This window comes from Halichoerus grypus, chromosome 4, assembly GCF_964656455.1.
Source record: "Halichoerus grypus chromosome 4, mHalGry1.hap1.1, whole genome shotgun sequence".
Taxonomy (NCBI): domain Eukaryota; kingdom Metazoa; phylum Chordata; class Mammalia; order Carnivora; family Phocidae; genus Halichoerus; species Halichoerus grypus.
The window spans coordinates 68,150,916-68,165,388 of NC_135715.1; the positions used below are offsets into that span (position 1 = coordinate 68,150,916).

Consider the following 14,473-nt stretch of genomic DNA (forward strand, 5'->3'; position numbering starts at 1 on the left):
TACGGAGGCGGCCTGCTCTGCCCTCGTTAGAGACAGCCCTTCCCTATGCTGAGGAGGCCTCACCCTTCAAGGGCAGTAGTGCCTTCCTCGGGAGCCACTGACGAGGGTTAAATCCTGGGGTTAAAACCTGGAGACAGCCGGGCCTGACAGAGGAGGAAAGGCATTATATACCAAAGTTGCTTCAAGACTTAGAATATACTCAAGAACACAAGAGGTACCACTGGGATTGAATTTTGAGGGCCCTTGACTAAGGGACTGGAATATAAGACTGGACAAGACAGAATTCATTGACTAGGGGGCACTTTCTCTAAAAATGTGTGTTAATGCTCTGGCAAGGACCCCAGGAAATAGGGCAAACTTGCTACTAGAATGGCTCTGAGAAGCCTAGAAAAAGTGATGGCCAATGTTGAGTGGGCAGAAATGCTTGAGCTTCCTTGACAGCTGATAGAGGAAGGAATACAAGAAGCTGAGAGAAGTAGGCCTGCTGGAATAAATATATTATGTAAAGCCAAACAATCCACCAGCGTTCTGTGTCTCATATGAGCACCAGAGGGAGACACACCATTCATCAAGGCCATCAGGAATATGCTAGTGAGGGGGCACCAGCATCACTAAGAAATTTAGTGGCGCTTTCCCACAGGCCAGGGCTGACAGTCGGAGAGGCCATCACAGAGCTGGGCTTGTTACATCCACGGAGGCCATGAGTCTCGTTACCATCCGTCACCACACATAGTTACAGTTCTTTTTCTTCTGAGGAGAATTTTAAGATCTACATTCTTAGCAATTTTCAAATATATAATACAGTATTAGGAACTATAGTTGCCATACTGTATATTACATTCCATGACCTATTTGATAACTGGAAGTTTGTATCTTTTGGCTGAGGGTTTTTTTGGTTTTTAGGGTCTTTTTTTTTAGCTTTTTCTCCATGCATATTCTTGGTTTCTCCAAGTTTCCTTCAGAGATAGTTGATTTTTTGTTGTTGTTTCTTCATTTGTGTGGTTCTCAATCTTCATGTTGGAGGCTTTCCTCAGATGTTGGTTGATCTTTGATTGTCTACTCAAATTTAAGAAGGAGAAACAAAAAACCTGATTGGAAGGTCTGAGCCTGTGGGTGGGGTTTGTAGACTTTGAGTCTCACTGTAGAGGGATCTGTCTCAACCAATTGTTGTGGAACCAGTAGGATCAGCATCTTAGGTCTTTCCACCTGAACTCATCCAATTCCCTGGAGAAGACTCTTCCATCCCTACTTGGAGAGTAAGCCACACTGCAGCATCCACAGAGCCCGGTGGAAGAAGAGTGTGAGCAGGGGGCAGGGGGCCCGGGGGTGTCTCAGCTTTCAGCTGCATATGTTTACTTAATCCTTGTTTTCCGCATAGGCTCATGCCCTCAAACGTGCCTGACGTCCCTCAGCCCAGACACTTCCCATTCTATACTCTCCAGAAAATTAACCTCTTGTTTTCTCCTGAATGGAGAAGGGGCAGATGCCCAGCAGTGAGGAGAAGGGGGTGATCTAGAAATCTAGTTCTTTCTTAAACAGCTTTCAACCAATTCTTACATGAGCGCTTAACGCCCTTCTCCTCCGGTTCCTGAGTATCTGGTCTTGCTACTCTCGGAGCCGTAGCAATCATAGGATTTGCTCTTGGTCTCTCCCACTGCCAACTGAACAGTCCGCCTTCTCGAGCCTGCTCAGTCAATAACACTTGTCCATCTGCTTTTTCAGCTCTCAAAGCTTTGCTGCTACTCTGCTCTCTCCACTGTATGGGTCTTTCTCCCCCTCCCTTCCCTCCTTCTCTTCTGCCCTCAGTTCTTCCTCAGCCTTCTTTCTTTAAGTTTCTTTACTAGAGTTTGATGGGGTCTCAAGAGAGAAAAAAAATTTTTTTTAATGGGTAAACTCAATTTGCCATCTTTTCCCAGAAACACTATTTCTCCATCACAAAAGTAATGCATTTTGCTTATACAAAAATTAGAAAATCCAGATAACCAGAAAGAAAAAAATCATCTGCAATCCCGCCATCCAGAAATAACCCACTGTTAACTTTGTTCCTTTCCCAGTTCATGGACGGGGTGTGTTCTTTCATTCCTGCAACAAACATCTGCATGCTCCCTCTCTCTGGGCCTTGGGAGGCTCTGGGTATAAAATAGAAAGCAAGCTAAACACGGTTCCTGGCATCTCAAAGCTGAGGTCTGTTGAGGGAAGACAAACAAACAAATCATTTCAATAAAATGGGTCAAGTATTATTACAGAAGGATTTTACGGGAGGAGAAAGGATGAATACCAAATCTAGGTTTGGGCATGTCAGGAAGGGGCTAGAGAGCCCCGCACAGCCCAAGAACTGTAAAGTACATACAACTTAGTCACACTTATTTATCAGCAGAGATAGGTAAGAAGCATAATGTAACTGGCATTCTTCTCTTAACATACCACGTGCAACTTCTTAATCACCATACATCAATTTTCTAATAGCTAAATACTACTCCATGGTACACATGTATGGCTATTCCTTTAACTGATCACCTTAATATATTTAGGTAATTTCCATTTCTCAAGGATTATCCACCATCTGTGGTAACCCTCTTCTTTGCACAGTGAAGATGAAATTTACTAAGATTAAGAGTTCAAAAATAAACAACAAAAGGAGAGTTCAGGAGAGATCTGGCTCACCAGCAACTCACATGGGGAAACATTAAAGCTGGTGACAAATCCAGTCTGCAGGGAGGTCACAGCCGAAACAGTGAATGCCGTCCCAGACGGCATTAACATAGGTCAGCATCCAGAACCAGAAATGTACACTGAACATCTGCGGCAGCTAAAATCTGTTCGGTACATCAGATTTTAAGAAAGGCCTTGGCAAATTCTAGGTTTACTTTTCCAGCTTCTTTCCCTCCTTTTCTCCTGATGCTTCAGCCATTCCGAGTCCTGACCCTGTGCGGTGAATGGCCACCTCGTCTCATCTGTCCTGACAGCACGCTGCTCTCCCAGATCGCCACTAGCCCCTCCTATGTCGGGTGCCTGCCCTCCAGCCCGAGCAATATGGGGCCACACCTACGTTTGTACCTGAAGTTGTCCCGGAACGCCACCGTGCCCATTCAGCCCCACGTCGCCTATGGCCACCCTCTCACCGCATGGACACAACTGAGTAGTTGCGACACACACTGCATGACCCACAAAGCCTAACACCTAGCCCTCTGCAGAAAAGCTTGCCAGCCCCTGATCTCAACAGTATCGTTTTCCCTGACTCCCCCCAAAACTCTTACCCATCCCTCCTTTCTTGGCACCCCCACTGTTCCTGGTACTATTTATATTAAGGCACTTATACATTATTTGACAACTATCTCTTCCCTACTCATCTGTAAGCGACATGAGGGCGGGGGTCTTACCTTATCGTTCTTTTGGTGGCAATGTGAGACCCACCACCCTTAAACTGCCCATCACCAGCCCCCCCCCCCCGCAACCCCAGCTTCTTCTATAGCTGGGGCAAACCTGCAGACTCAGAGAGAAGCCTTTTGTCCTCTGTGGGTGCAGGGAGGCTTAGAAATGTAACCCTGGCCAGGAAGGGGTGGAAAAGGCCTGGGGATTGGCTCACAGCAAACACAGCCCCCGTGAGGCAAACAGGAGGAAACGGAATCTCTCATGCAGCCTAAAAAGTATGCTTTGAAAATATCCATGCTACAACTTTTGTTTGACTTCAGATAATTTCATGGAGGATGCACCTGAGCCCTGAGCGAAAGGCCCTACCACCATTGCCCCACCTCTGCTGAGCCCCCGCAGAAAGGCCTGACATTAAGTAAAGAGATGCCAACACCAGGGAAGAACTAGGGTCACTGATAGAAGGGGTTCAAGGGAGAAAACCACGTGATGAGGAATCCAGAGAGAAGGGGACGTCATGCACGAAGGAGGAGGAGCATCCCCAAAAGGCCGGCAGGGGCCTGAAAGCCAAGTACATTCCCTACCACTCCCCACCTCCACTGTGGCTTTGGAACCATCCCTGGACCCTTACAAAAAGAACCTGTAAATAATAGCCAGGGGTCCCTATTCTCTTCAGGACCCCAAGCCTGGACACCTCAGGCCCCTTATCCTCAGTCATTTACGCCCATCTCCAGCTCCTTGTGCAGGGTGCTGGGACAGAGACAGGTCCGACTGCTCTGCTCCTCCAAGACCATGACCAACCCCCACCCAGCCCCCACCATGGATCAACTTTTCCATGTCCCGCTTCACCTTATCCTCTGGTGTCAGAAGATACAGAGGCCTCTCTAGGGTCGAATTTGCATTCTCAGAATTCAGCAACACACCTGCCTGCCACACTGCAGCCTCCCAAGAAATGGGCCTTGGCTAAATGTCCAGCTCCCTCTGATTCTTCTCAGAGCCGACTTCAGCATGAAGAGAAAATACTTAGGAAGAACAGAGTGGCCTTTTCAGATATTTGAAAGGCTGTCTCGTCAAAAAGCAGTTAGTTTTATTCTTCGAGATTTGGAAAGGCCAAGGGCCAACCACAGGTGAGTCCTGTCCTAAAGCCCTGAAATGAGAGGCAGGCTTCCCGTTCAATATAAAAGATAAAACTGAGTGGGTTACTTGCGAAGATTTGAGCTCCTCTTGCTGCAAATAGTGGAGCAGAAGCTAGAGGATCCCAGTAGGGTCACGGCAAGCGGTTTGTCGCCAGAAGAAATTTGATCTGGGGTTATCCCCAGTCCCTTGTATTTCCAACATTCTAATTATCAAATAAAGGTGCACTATAGATATGGAAATAGTATTTGCTTAACCATTGTATTTAAACTTTATGTATATCCCTGCTTTCAGTTTATTTTGAGTATTTCATCAAACCACAAAGATAATGGTTCATGGATGATGTTCTGACATCCATACTTCAAACAAGAAAAAATCTATTCAGAGACCACAGGTCACTAAATATTTATCTTTAGTTTAGTCAAAATAGCAAATTAGCGCAGTCATAAACTTTAGTATACTTCTTTTAAACACCATGCTGGGTCCAACTAAAGGTATTGGGTAGTGTGTTTTATGTAAAATAGGTTATTTCAAAAATGATTTGAATTGGTCAAATGCTATCAAAATGATTGCAAAGATTTCATTCCATTGGGTACTACCAGTTCCAAGTGAAGAAGTTAAGTGGGCAACAATTTCTAAAGTATTTGTCTAATTCCTTTCTTCTAAATAGTTTAAGAGGACCATTTCCCAAGTGCTTTCACTTTTTTTATTATTACGATTGACAATAAATTCATACCTCACCTTTGCAGAGTTCTTTACATTTTTCAAAACATGTTGACATTCATGATTTTGTTTTCCTTCTCACAATATATCTGGGAGGTTGGCCGTGTGGCAGAGATCGCTGGTTGTCCTGAATGATCTGTTCCCACCTGATTTCAACATAATTAGAATTATTTGCTGAGCTTCCGGTTGCGAGGCGGGACAAGAATTCCCAGGTTCCTTACACCACGTAACCAAGCTCTGCCAATGGGACACGAGTGGAAGGGACCGTGCAGCCTCCAGATCAGGCACTTATGAGGCTGCGTCCTTCCCCTTCCCTCTTCCTCTGTCACTGGATAAAAGGCCTATTATTTGCCCTGGAAATGCACAAAGGTCATCTAACTATCTGGGTAGGAATTTTTTCCCAGTTCTTCCTCACTGCTTTAAACTCCTCCCCAGACACAGTATAGAAAGCCCACTCTAAGTATTCAGCTTAGAAGAAAAAAGGTGACACCTGGGTGGCTCAGTCGGTTAAGCCTCCGACTCTTGATTGAGACTGAGGGTTGTGAACTCAGGCCCCGCACTGGGCTCCATGCTAGCTGTGGAGCCTACTTAATAAATAAAGGGGGGAAAGGACATACTGAAATAAATAGAGATTATTTTATATCTGCATTTATTCCTTCATTAGAAATTATATCAATTATATTCCTCTGTGCCAAGGACTGAGAGAAGCATTAGACATTTAAAAATAAATATGATACTATAGTCTGTGACCTCAAGGAGTCACAAATGAGTGAATGATCCGCGCTGCCTGTTGTTATCATATAATGGGAATATTTGTGTCGAGACTTTGAAGGCTAAGTATCAGTTTATCCCAAGATAGAGAGGCGAAGAGATATAGTGATCCTGCAGATTAACTTTGTACCCAGAATACATCAAAGTAGAGTATATAAAAAGTAGGTTATCTGTTTAAGTATCTTATCTGTTTATTTTATAAACAGATACCTTACTTCTCTTATAAGTATACTTATCTGTTTAAGTATGGATTACAAGCATAACTAAGCAGTTGCCTGAGAAGATGTGGATCCTGGAGGACAGTAACTGTATTTTTACTCACCCATTCTTTATTTTTTGTCCTCCCAATAGGCATATATTCTATTCTCCTCCTACACCTAAACTTTCCTTCATGCCTTAAAAAGATGTCATTCATCAAAAGAAAGGCACATTTTGTACAAATTAATAATAATAAAATTCTGGCTTAGAACAATCATATTATCTGAAAAATTAATATAACTCAGAAGAGTTCTATACGCCAAAGGCATGACTAACTACATAGTCAGGTACACAGTTGTGCATTCATTTTGTGCTTAAGAAGTACACAGTGACATTATTTGAATGCTGAGTAGTTTGTATTTTCCTTCTTTTCTATTGACATTGTTAAACATTGCTATGATTTTGAAATTATTAGTTCTTTTCCTATTCTTAAAATTTTTCTTGGACTTGACTGTAACCTTTAAAAAACACTATGTTCAATCAGATATTCAAAGAGGAGTGTGTCAAGCCCTTTGGAAGATATTTTAACTATTTCTGATTAAACACACTCAGGAATTCAGTACTATTCTACAAAATACATTAACTTTCAACCCAGCTGATTCCTCCATCTATGTACCAAATATATTTTAATGAGAAGAAAATTGGTAAAGCGCTTCCCAAAAGCATGCGGCATATATAATTTGAGCATGTATCTGGCAGATAAATTGCCTTCACTATTACTTGGGAAATGAAAAATCAGGTTGTCAAATGGCCAGGAGCCATGTACGGGGTACGTACTGAGCACCTACCAAGGACAAGATGCACTTTAGGATAGATGAACATGGTTTCCTTACTTAAGGAATTGCCCAGCTAGTGGAACAGAGAAAGAAGGCAAGTGGTTATATGAAAGAGGCATGTGGTAGGAGGCATCAGAAATGAAGCACAGTGGGATTCCAGAGAAGGAAGAGATGGCATTCAGGTGCAGAGCCACAGGGAACACGTGAGCTGGTTCTTGAAGGAAAGGTGGGATTTTAATAAATAAGGGACTTTGTCTTGTTCACACATGATGATATCCTTGAAAATGTCCATCGTGGCACACTGCAGGGTGCAAGGGCAGAAGCAATGACATCAGCAAGGAGGCTATTCCAACTACCCAGGCAGAATCTGATGGGGGCTTGGATCTGAGGGCTGTACGTAAAGGGAGAAGTGGTTGGATTCTGGATACATTTGGAAGATAGGTAGGGCTGTAGGATTTGTTGATGGACGGAAAGTAAGATGTGAGAGAAAGGGGGGAGTTAAGGTGTGGGGCTCAACCAACTGAAAGAGCAGAGTTGCCATTGTGGAGATGGGAAGAAGAGGAGTTTGCTTCTGGAGGTGTTCAATGTGGTGTGGCCATTGGGCATCTAAGTGGAGAAGGTGGTTGTCCATCCAAGCCTGGAGCTCAGAGCACAAGTTCTGGCTGGAGGCTCAAAACTTGGAGTTATCAGGATCTAGAGTATTCAAAGAGTTCACTTGGAGTTATTCTAGAGAAGAGGCCCATCAGTGGAGCCCTGGGCCCTCCAATACCTAGAGGTGAGGTGTGGTGGACACAGGAATCGCCAGTGAGCTGAGAGGGGAAGAAAGAGAGCCAAGCTGAGGAAGTGTGTCAAGAAAAGAGAATAGTGTCTAGACATATGCCTCAGACAGATCAGCTAAGCCATGAGCCTTGATTTTAATGCATAGCCTGCTCAATACCAATTGTGTCTGTACTACCCATTAGTGTCCAAAGTATTCTCTCCTCGTCCCATCTCCTTAAGTGAAAGACGGTGTCTTTTTCCACAGGTTCCCTGTACAAACATATGCTAGACTCCCACATGGGAGGCCCACGTGTATCTTCAACTGGGTCCTGGTCCTCTCAGAAATCCATGGGCAGAACAAAAACTCAGAGGCACTGCTGGGGCTGGAATCCCAGCTGTAGGCCCCAGCGCAAGAACCATCTTCCAAGAGCTGTAAAGGCAGAGCAGTCTCTCTTCAAGTCACAGAGAAAAGGTGTGCCCTCTTTCTGGTTATGCTCAGATGAGCAAAGCAACCTGGCTCCTAGAGCTCTGTAGGGAAACCCTTCTTTTACTTCTGTTTCTCCCTCTGTCTCAGTCTCTGTCCCTATCTCTTTTACACACACACACACACACACACACAGATTGTTTTTTCAAGGTTTACCTCAGTACCAGGACCCCAAAAGAACATGGAGGCCTCCATTTTGAGCAGAGCCCACCCACCCCCCCATTATTCACTCTGCAGTTTGTTTGGCTTTCCTCCTGTCCTCCAGGCCATCAGACAATGATTATTGAATGGGGGGGCAGGGAACAGTGGGGAGGGAAGCTTCGTTCAAATCCCCAGTCTCCCTCTGGGGGTCTCCTTAGCCCACGTGTAAATTAGTGGCACAGAATGGGGCAGGGAAGAAGTGCTGGCCAGCTTTTCCTTCACCAGCCTCAGATCCCCAAATGCAAAAAAAAAAAAAAAAAAAATTATGTTAGGGGCTTAGTGGCCTTGACAGCAATATCTAAGCCCTGGCTGAAATGTTCTATTACCAGAATCTGCAGCATATGTTTTATCTTTTCAAATAAGGTCAAAACTTCCCTACCTCCCTCTCCCTAACACATCCACCAAGAAAGAACATTGAAAACAGAATGAAAATATCTCATATGAAAAACTTAAGATACTGTCCTTGATGATGACGAGCTCCCTCTTCATAGCATACAAGAATGACTGAATTCCAAACCAAAGAAATTTGAGAGCAAAATTAATATTTTACAGCAACTAGCATTTTATTTGCAGCATCGGCAAAACCAAGTGTCCACCTGTGACTAATTTCTTATGAATACAAAGTCCACTGTGCTTCTGGGAAGGATGGTTAGTGTTTGTCAAGTTTTTTGTGTGAAGATACAAAAATATAACTGAAAAGTTCATCAGAGGGCCAAAAGTGGGAACAAGAGTCAAAAATCAAAAGCATGTTGATTATTTCAAATACCCGAGTACCAGAAAGCTCCTACAGTCCCAATTCCTGATCTTATAAATGCAATTATCATGCAAGTGACTATAATAAAAATTGATGACTTTTGTATACATACAGAGTTTATTACATGCACTCTAAAAACAGAACGTGTATGATTTAAATCTAAAACAGTGATTTTGCAGGAATGCTCTATTAGGTCCTCCAGCTGGTCCACAAATCTCTTATTTGTTTCTGGTATGACTAAAATTTGCTTATGCTTTCTTCAGAAGAGGGGCCAGTTCTTCCCATAACTTTTCTATCACCAACCATTAACAGGGGATGTTTAGGGTCTTTTAATTCCTTAAAAAAAATTGACAGACTGAAAAAGTTTACTACCATTGCTCCAAAGTATCTTAATGAAAAAAATATATACCAATCTGAAATCACAATTTTTTGTTCCAACAAATCCAACATTCTTCTGCGATCTGTGGTAGCAAACCGGAGCTGACATACAACCTAATTTAGCCATTATGACAACTAGCAGCAGCTCAAGCGCTAAGTCACCTCAATAACCCAGTGCTATTCTGCCTCACTTACCTATGGCTTCAGTTAAAAGTGTGTAGAGGGGGTTTTCATCTTGAATTTGTTCAATTTCAAATAGGTCTTCAGTAAGCTCACAGGTCACCAAAATACAGTACCAGAAGTTAGACATTTGAACTCTTTTATTAAAATATTTGCACATAAAAAGTTCTTGCTCTCATGATACAAAACTGTACAAAATGTACCAACAACTGACATCATTATAAAGGAACCCTCAAATCAATGGGACCTAATCTTGAGCACGAAGTGAAGGAGAAATAGGAAGAAGAATTATTTGAGAGACAACTTTATCATGGCATATCAATAACCGAGCTATCAAAATGTATTAAGCCTTTGCACAAGGGTGTCAAAATCAAATCTCATCCTTAAGGAATCTTTGGAATGGAGAAAGGATGATGGAAATACAGTTGTAGGACACAATCTATATCATCCTGTAGTTGATTCTGTTATTCTTACGGCTAGCTCTGTTTAAGATTGTATAAGGGGTCTTCACACCCGAGGTTAGCATGGTTGATGGATGCAGTTCTACCTGCCCCCGAAAGAACTTCCAAAGAGTTGAAGCCCGGCTCACCAGGAGATGTGATTTTGACACCTTTGCATTTGCTGCAGTGTGTACGTGGGCCACACACACAAGGCAGATCTCATTGGATTAACACTGAATTCACGACATCTCCACAAACTCGAGCAGAGAGTAAGTAATGCTATCTGCAAGGCTCCCTAACAAACCTGTTTCTTTCATCCACCCTCCTCACTCGCCCCGCCCCGTAGGTACTATTAGGGAAGCGTCCCCTCCTTACCTCTAGGGATTCCTCTGCACCCAGAGAAAGGGGCTCCCCTTTCTCTCTCCCCATTCCCAACTGTTTGGCTTCCCGGGGAAGCCCCAGCTACTCAGCTCACCCCCGGGATGCGAATCCTAGGAGACCTTATGATTGACTTCAAAGGGAGCCTCGTCTAGGCTGGAGGCTCAGGCCCCCCACTCGCCCCTGGCGTCTCAGAGGCCCTCTCCCCGCGTGGCCCTCTGCCTGGCCCCTCGAACTCACCAGGAGGAGGTTGTGCGCCACCAGGTACCCGAGCCGCGGGCTGCCCCGGACGCCCGGGGCCAGGCGCCCGGTGGCGTAGCCGTGCCAGGCCACCACGTAGGGGTTGTCGATGGTGATCCAGTACTTGACCTGGCCGCCGAAGTGGCGGAAGCAGAGCTCGGCGTAATCCCTGAAGTGGTCGGCCAGGGCGCGGTTGGCCCAGCCGCCATAGGCGTCCTGCAGGCGCTGGGGCAGGTCCCAGTGGTACAGGGTGACCACGGGCTGCACGCCCAGCTCCCGCAGCCGCTCCAGCAGGCGCCGGTAGTAACGCAGCCCCTCGCGGTTGGGGGCGCCCGCGCTGCCATTGGGGAGCACCCGCGCCCACGAGATGGAGAAGCGGTAGTGGGTGACCCCGAGCTCGCGCAGCCCCTCCGTGTCGCGGAAGACGTTGTTGTAGCCGTCGCTGGCCACGTCCCCGGTAGCGGGCGGGGACGGAGACCGGGCGCCCGACGGCAGGCCGGCTACCGGGGAGTCTCCCGGGGGCGCCGGGGGGTGGTGGGTGAACGTGTCCCAGATGGATGCGCCCTTGCCGTGCTGCCGCCAGCCGCCCTCCGTCTGGTAGGCGGCGCTGCCCACGGCCCAGAGGAAGCCGTCGGGGAAGGTGTCGTGGAGGAGGCCGGCGGCCTCGGGGGCCGGAGGCTGCGCGAAGCGGGCCCAGATCTGCGCCCCGTCGCCGGGCTCGGCGTGCAGGCGGCGGCCACCCAGGGCCAGCAGCAGCAGCAGCGGCAGCGGCGGCGGCGGCCGCAGGCGGCGCGGCGGGGCGCGGGCGGGCATGCTGCGAGGGAGCCGGGCGCTGGGGCGCCGCGCCGCACCCCTATATGTCGGCGCCCCGCCGCGCCGCCCGCCCCTGCTGGCGCGCCCACCCCCACTGGCGCGCCCACCCCCGCTTCCCCGCCGGGCCCCGCTGGCAATAATTACCTGTGAGGCGGCGCTTCCCCCCCCCCCTGGAGTGGGGGGGCGGGGGCGCAAAGGGCGAGCGCGTGCCGGGGAGGGGGCGCGGCAGCGAGCAAGGTGCAGCGGGCGCCACTCCGGGACGTCGGAGAAAAGACACCTGTTCCTCGCTGCTCCCCGGAGCCGCAGAGGAGGTTCGGCGACGCGGGTTCTCTCGGCGCCGCCTTCTCGTTCCCCTCCGCGCGCACCCCTGGGAGAAGCCATCGAGCCGGCGTTCGTCGAGGAGGGAAGGTGGCCCACCAACTTTCCCCAAGTTCGCGCGGGTTCTTTGCCTGCCCTCTCGGAGTCCGCCAGCGGCGAAGCACCTGCTTTCTCCTTGCTCCCACTCGGAGGCCGAGAACAGTTGCAGACTGACATTGCTAGAACCGATTAGGAATTGGCCGAGATCGTATCGGGAGGGCGGCGGCGGCGGGGGAGGGGGGGGGGAGTCAGGTGGGAACTTGGAATGTGGTGAGAGAGCGACTCGTGGCCCACTTTCCCTTAGAGTCTTTAGGTAAGATGCTCTCGCGGAGAGCCGTCCCACTGGCGCACGGACAAATGGTCCGTCCCCCAGGCCCCAGTCTAGAAAGCCTGCAAGGAAGACAAAGCAGATGCTTGGGTTGCCTTGACACTTTGCTTGACTCTCCCTCATACAGTGACCTTTTAACCATTTCAAGTCAGTGCTTGTTCTTAAGTTACATCCTGCAGAATTACTTGCCCACGGCCCAGAGGAAGGGGAAGGTGGCGTGTTCATGTCATGACAGTTCTGATTGTTCTTATTAAAAAAACAAAAAACAAAAAAACACTTTTTAAAGAAACAAAAAACAAAGTACCAAGGTTTCCACTTTGCATAACTGTCATTCACCTTTTTTTTTATCCTTTTTGCATCTGTTTTATGAATAATCACGTTGTAGCTTTCAGCTCTGAACTTAGCAGTAACTTCTCTGTGCCAAGTTGTGCCCGCAGCTGTGCTTGAGGCCGAGGTCCCTGGGTCCCACAGATGCCACCTGAGCTGAGAAGGGAAAGGGGTGGAGGGGTGTAGCCCAAACAACCACTCCCGCCCACTACAACAAAAGAGATTCCTGAGGTTTCTTCCAGTTGCCAGAGAGCTTTTTGACAGAAGTTGTGGAGGCACAGTCTCCATTTGAAGGTGTATATAGACAGTCTATGAATAACTGATGTACATCTGGTGGGGAGTGGACAGCCTGGGCCCCACCTTTGTGAAACCATCTCTTCTCCAAGCTTTAGGAATCTCATCTGTACAATGCAGGTGGCCACATCTGCCCTGTCACCTGAGAGGCCTGCGAAATGCAAATGTAAAAATGTGTGCACAGATGACTCAATCATGGAAAGCACAAACGTAAGATCGTGCTCATATCTTTTCCTCCCTCTCCAGTCCCGTGTGTCTCACTCTGGGCACATCTGCACCTGTGCTCAATGACTAAGATCCTCACTGAGGTACATCCGTTCTTGTCAAATGATCATCCTTGTGCTGTTTCTTACAAATGTAAAAGCAATAAAGTTTTAAATGTTGCCGATGCAGGCGGTTTTACTAATTTCCTTTAAGTGTAAGCACAACAAATTTATTCCAGTATCTTATTAAATAGTCCCAACTCTGGCTAGCATATATTATCATGATTAGTAAGATTAAGCCATCAGACTGGAACAAGACCTATCGCTATTCTCTTACATGTGGCATTTACATTTTTCAATAAATGTGAAATAACAAAGAGTGACACTTCAGCAATTGAAAACATTATGCCACACAACTGCACGGGCACACTCGCTTCCAGCTAAATGAAAAAGCTCCTAAGTCTGCATGCAGGATCACATTTCCGTTCTAGAGCCCAAGACTAGAGCATTTGCTGCATTATAGCTTGTTAAGTTTTAATTAGAAATGCTTCATGGGGCTCATGGAAAATAGCTTAGACTTAAGTGTTGGCTTATTGATGTATGGTCTGTTTGCTCAGGGCAGATTGTATCTATTGCAACTTTTATTTAACCAACGGTTAAAAAAACAAAAACAAAAATGAGAGAGGTGTTTTTTGTGTGTTTTTTTTGAGCGGTGATTAAAAAGAAAGGACCTATTTGATTAAATGCTCACATCTGAAGTTCATCTCTCCTAAGTTGGACATCAGAACTTCAGCACTTGCAGAGATATTCCAGATGATAGTTTATTTAACCCAATGATGAAGATTCATGATAATTAAAGTTTATTTCCGGAACTTGCTGTTTTTTTGAGGTTCTGTTCATGGTTATTAAATTCTGGATTCCTGAAGTGTGAATAACTGCAGGTGTTGCTCCTCATTTGTTCAGTTTTATTTTGGTTCTCATCTTTCACACTACCTTCAAATTCTAAAATGTGGGTTTCGTTCAATGCTTTGTTCTCCGGCAAATAAGAGATTAATTCCTTGCTGTGCTTTGAATATGAAGGTGGAGTTACTGATGCATCAAAGGAAGGGAAATTTTAAAATTTACTTACAGACTTCTGTCATGGTGATGATTTTCAACAACCTAAAGAAAGGTGGTCCTCAAGCTGCCCATCATCCACATTCCTCCTCCAGTTCCTCCTCACCAGAACTTCTCCTGTGGGCTCCAGGGACGACTAGCGCCCTCCCCGGCCAAGGGAGCAGAAGGAAGTCCACCGACCGGCATGGGC

The 14,473-nt window shown here is 46.6% G+C and overlaps 1 protein-coding gene across 1 annotated transcript in view; it reads right to left on the reverse strand.

Annotated features, from left to right (window-relative positions):
• The window catches only part of KL (klotho), a 42,608-nt gene extending 30,950 nt beyond the window's left edge, over positions 1–11,658 (reverse strand). Inside the window, exon 1 of the mRNA XM_036066646.2 lies at positions 10,846–11,658. Within this exon, the coding sequence (XP_035922539.2) occupies positions 10,846–11,658 (813 nt within the window). The remainder of the gene's footprint in view (positions 1–10,845) is intronic.
• Positions 11,659–14,473: the final 2,815 nt, after the last annotated feature.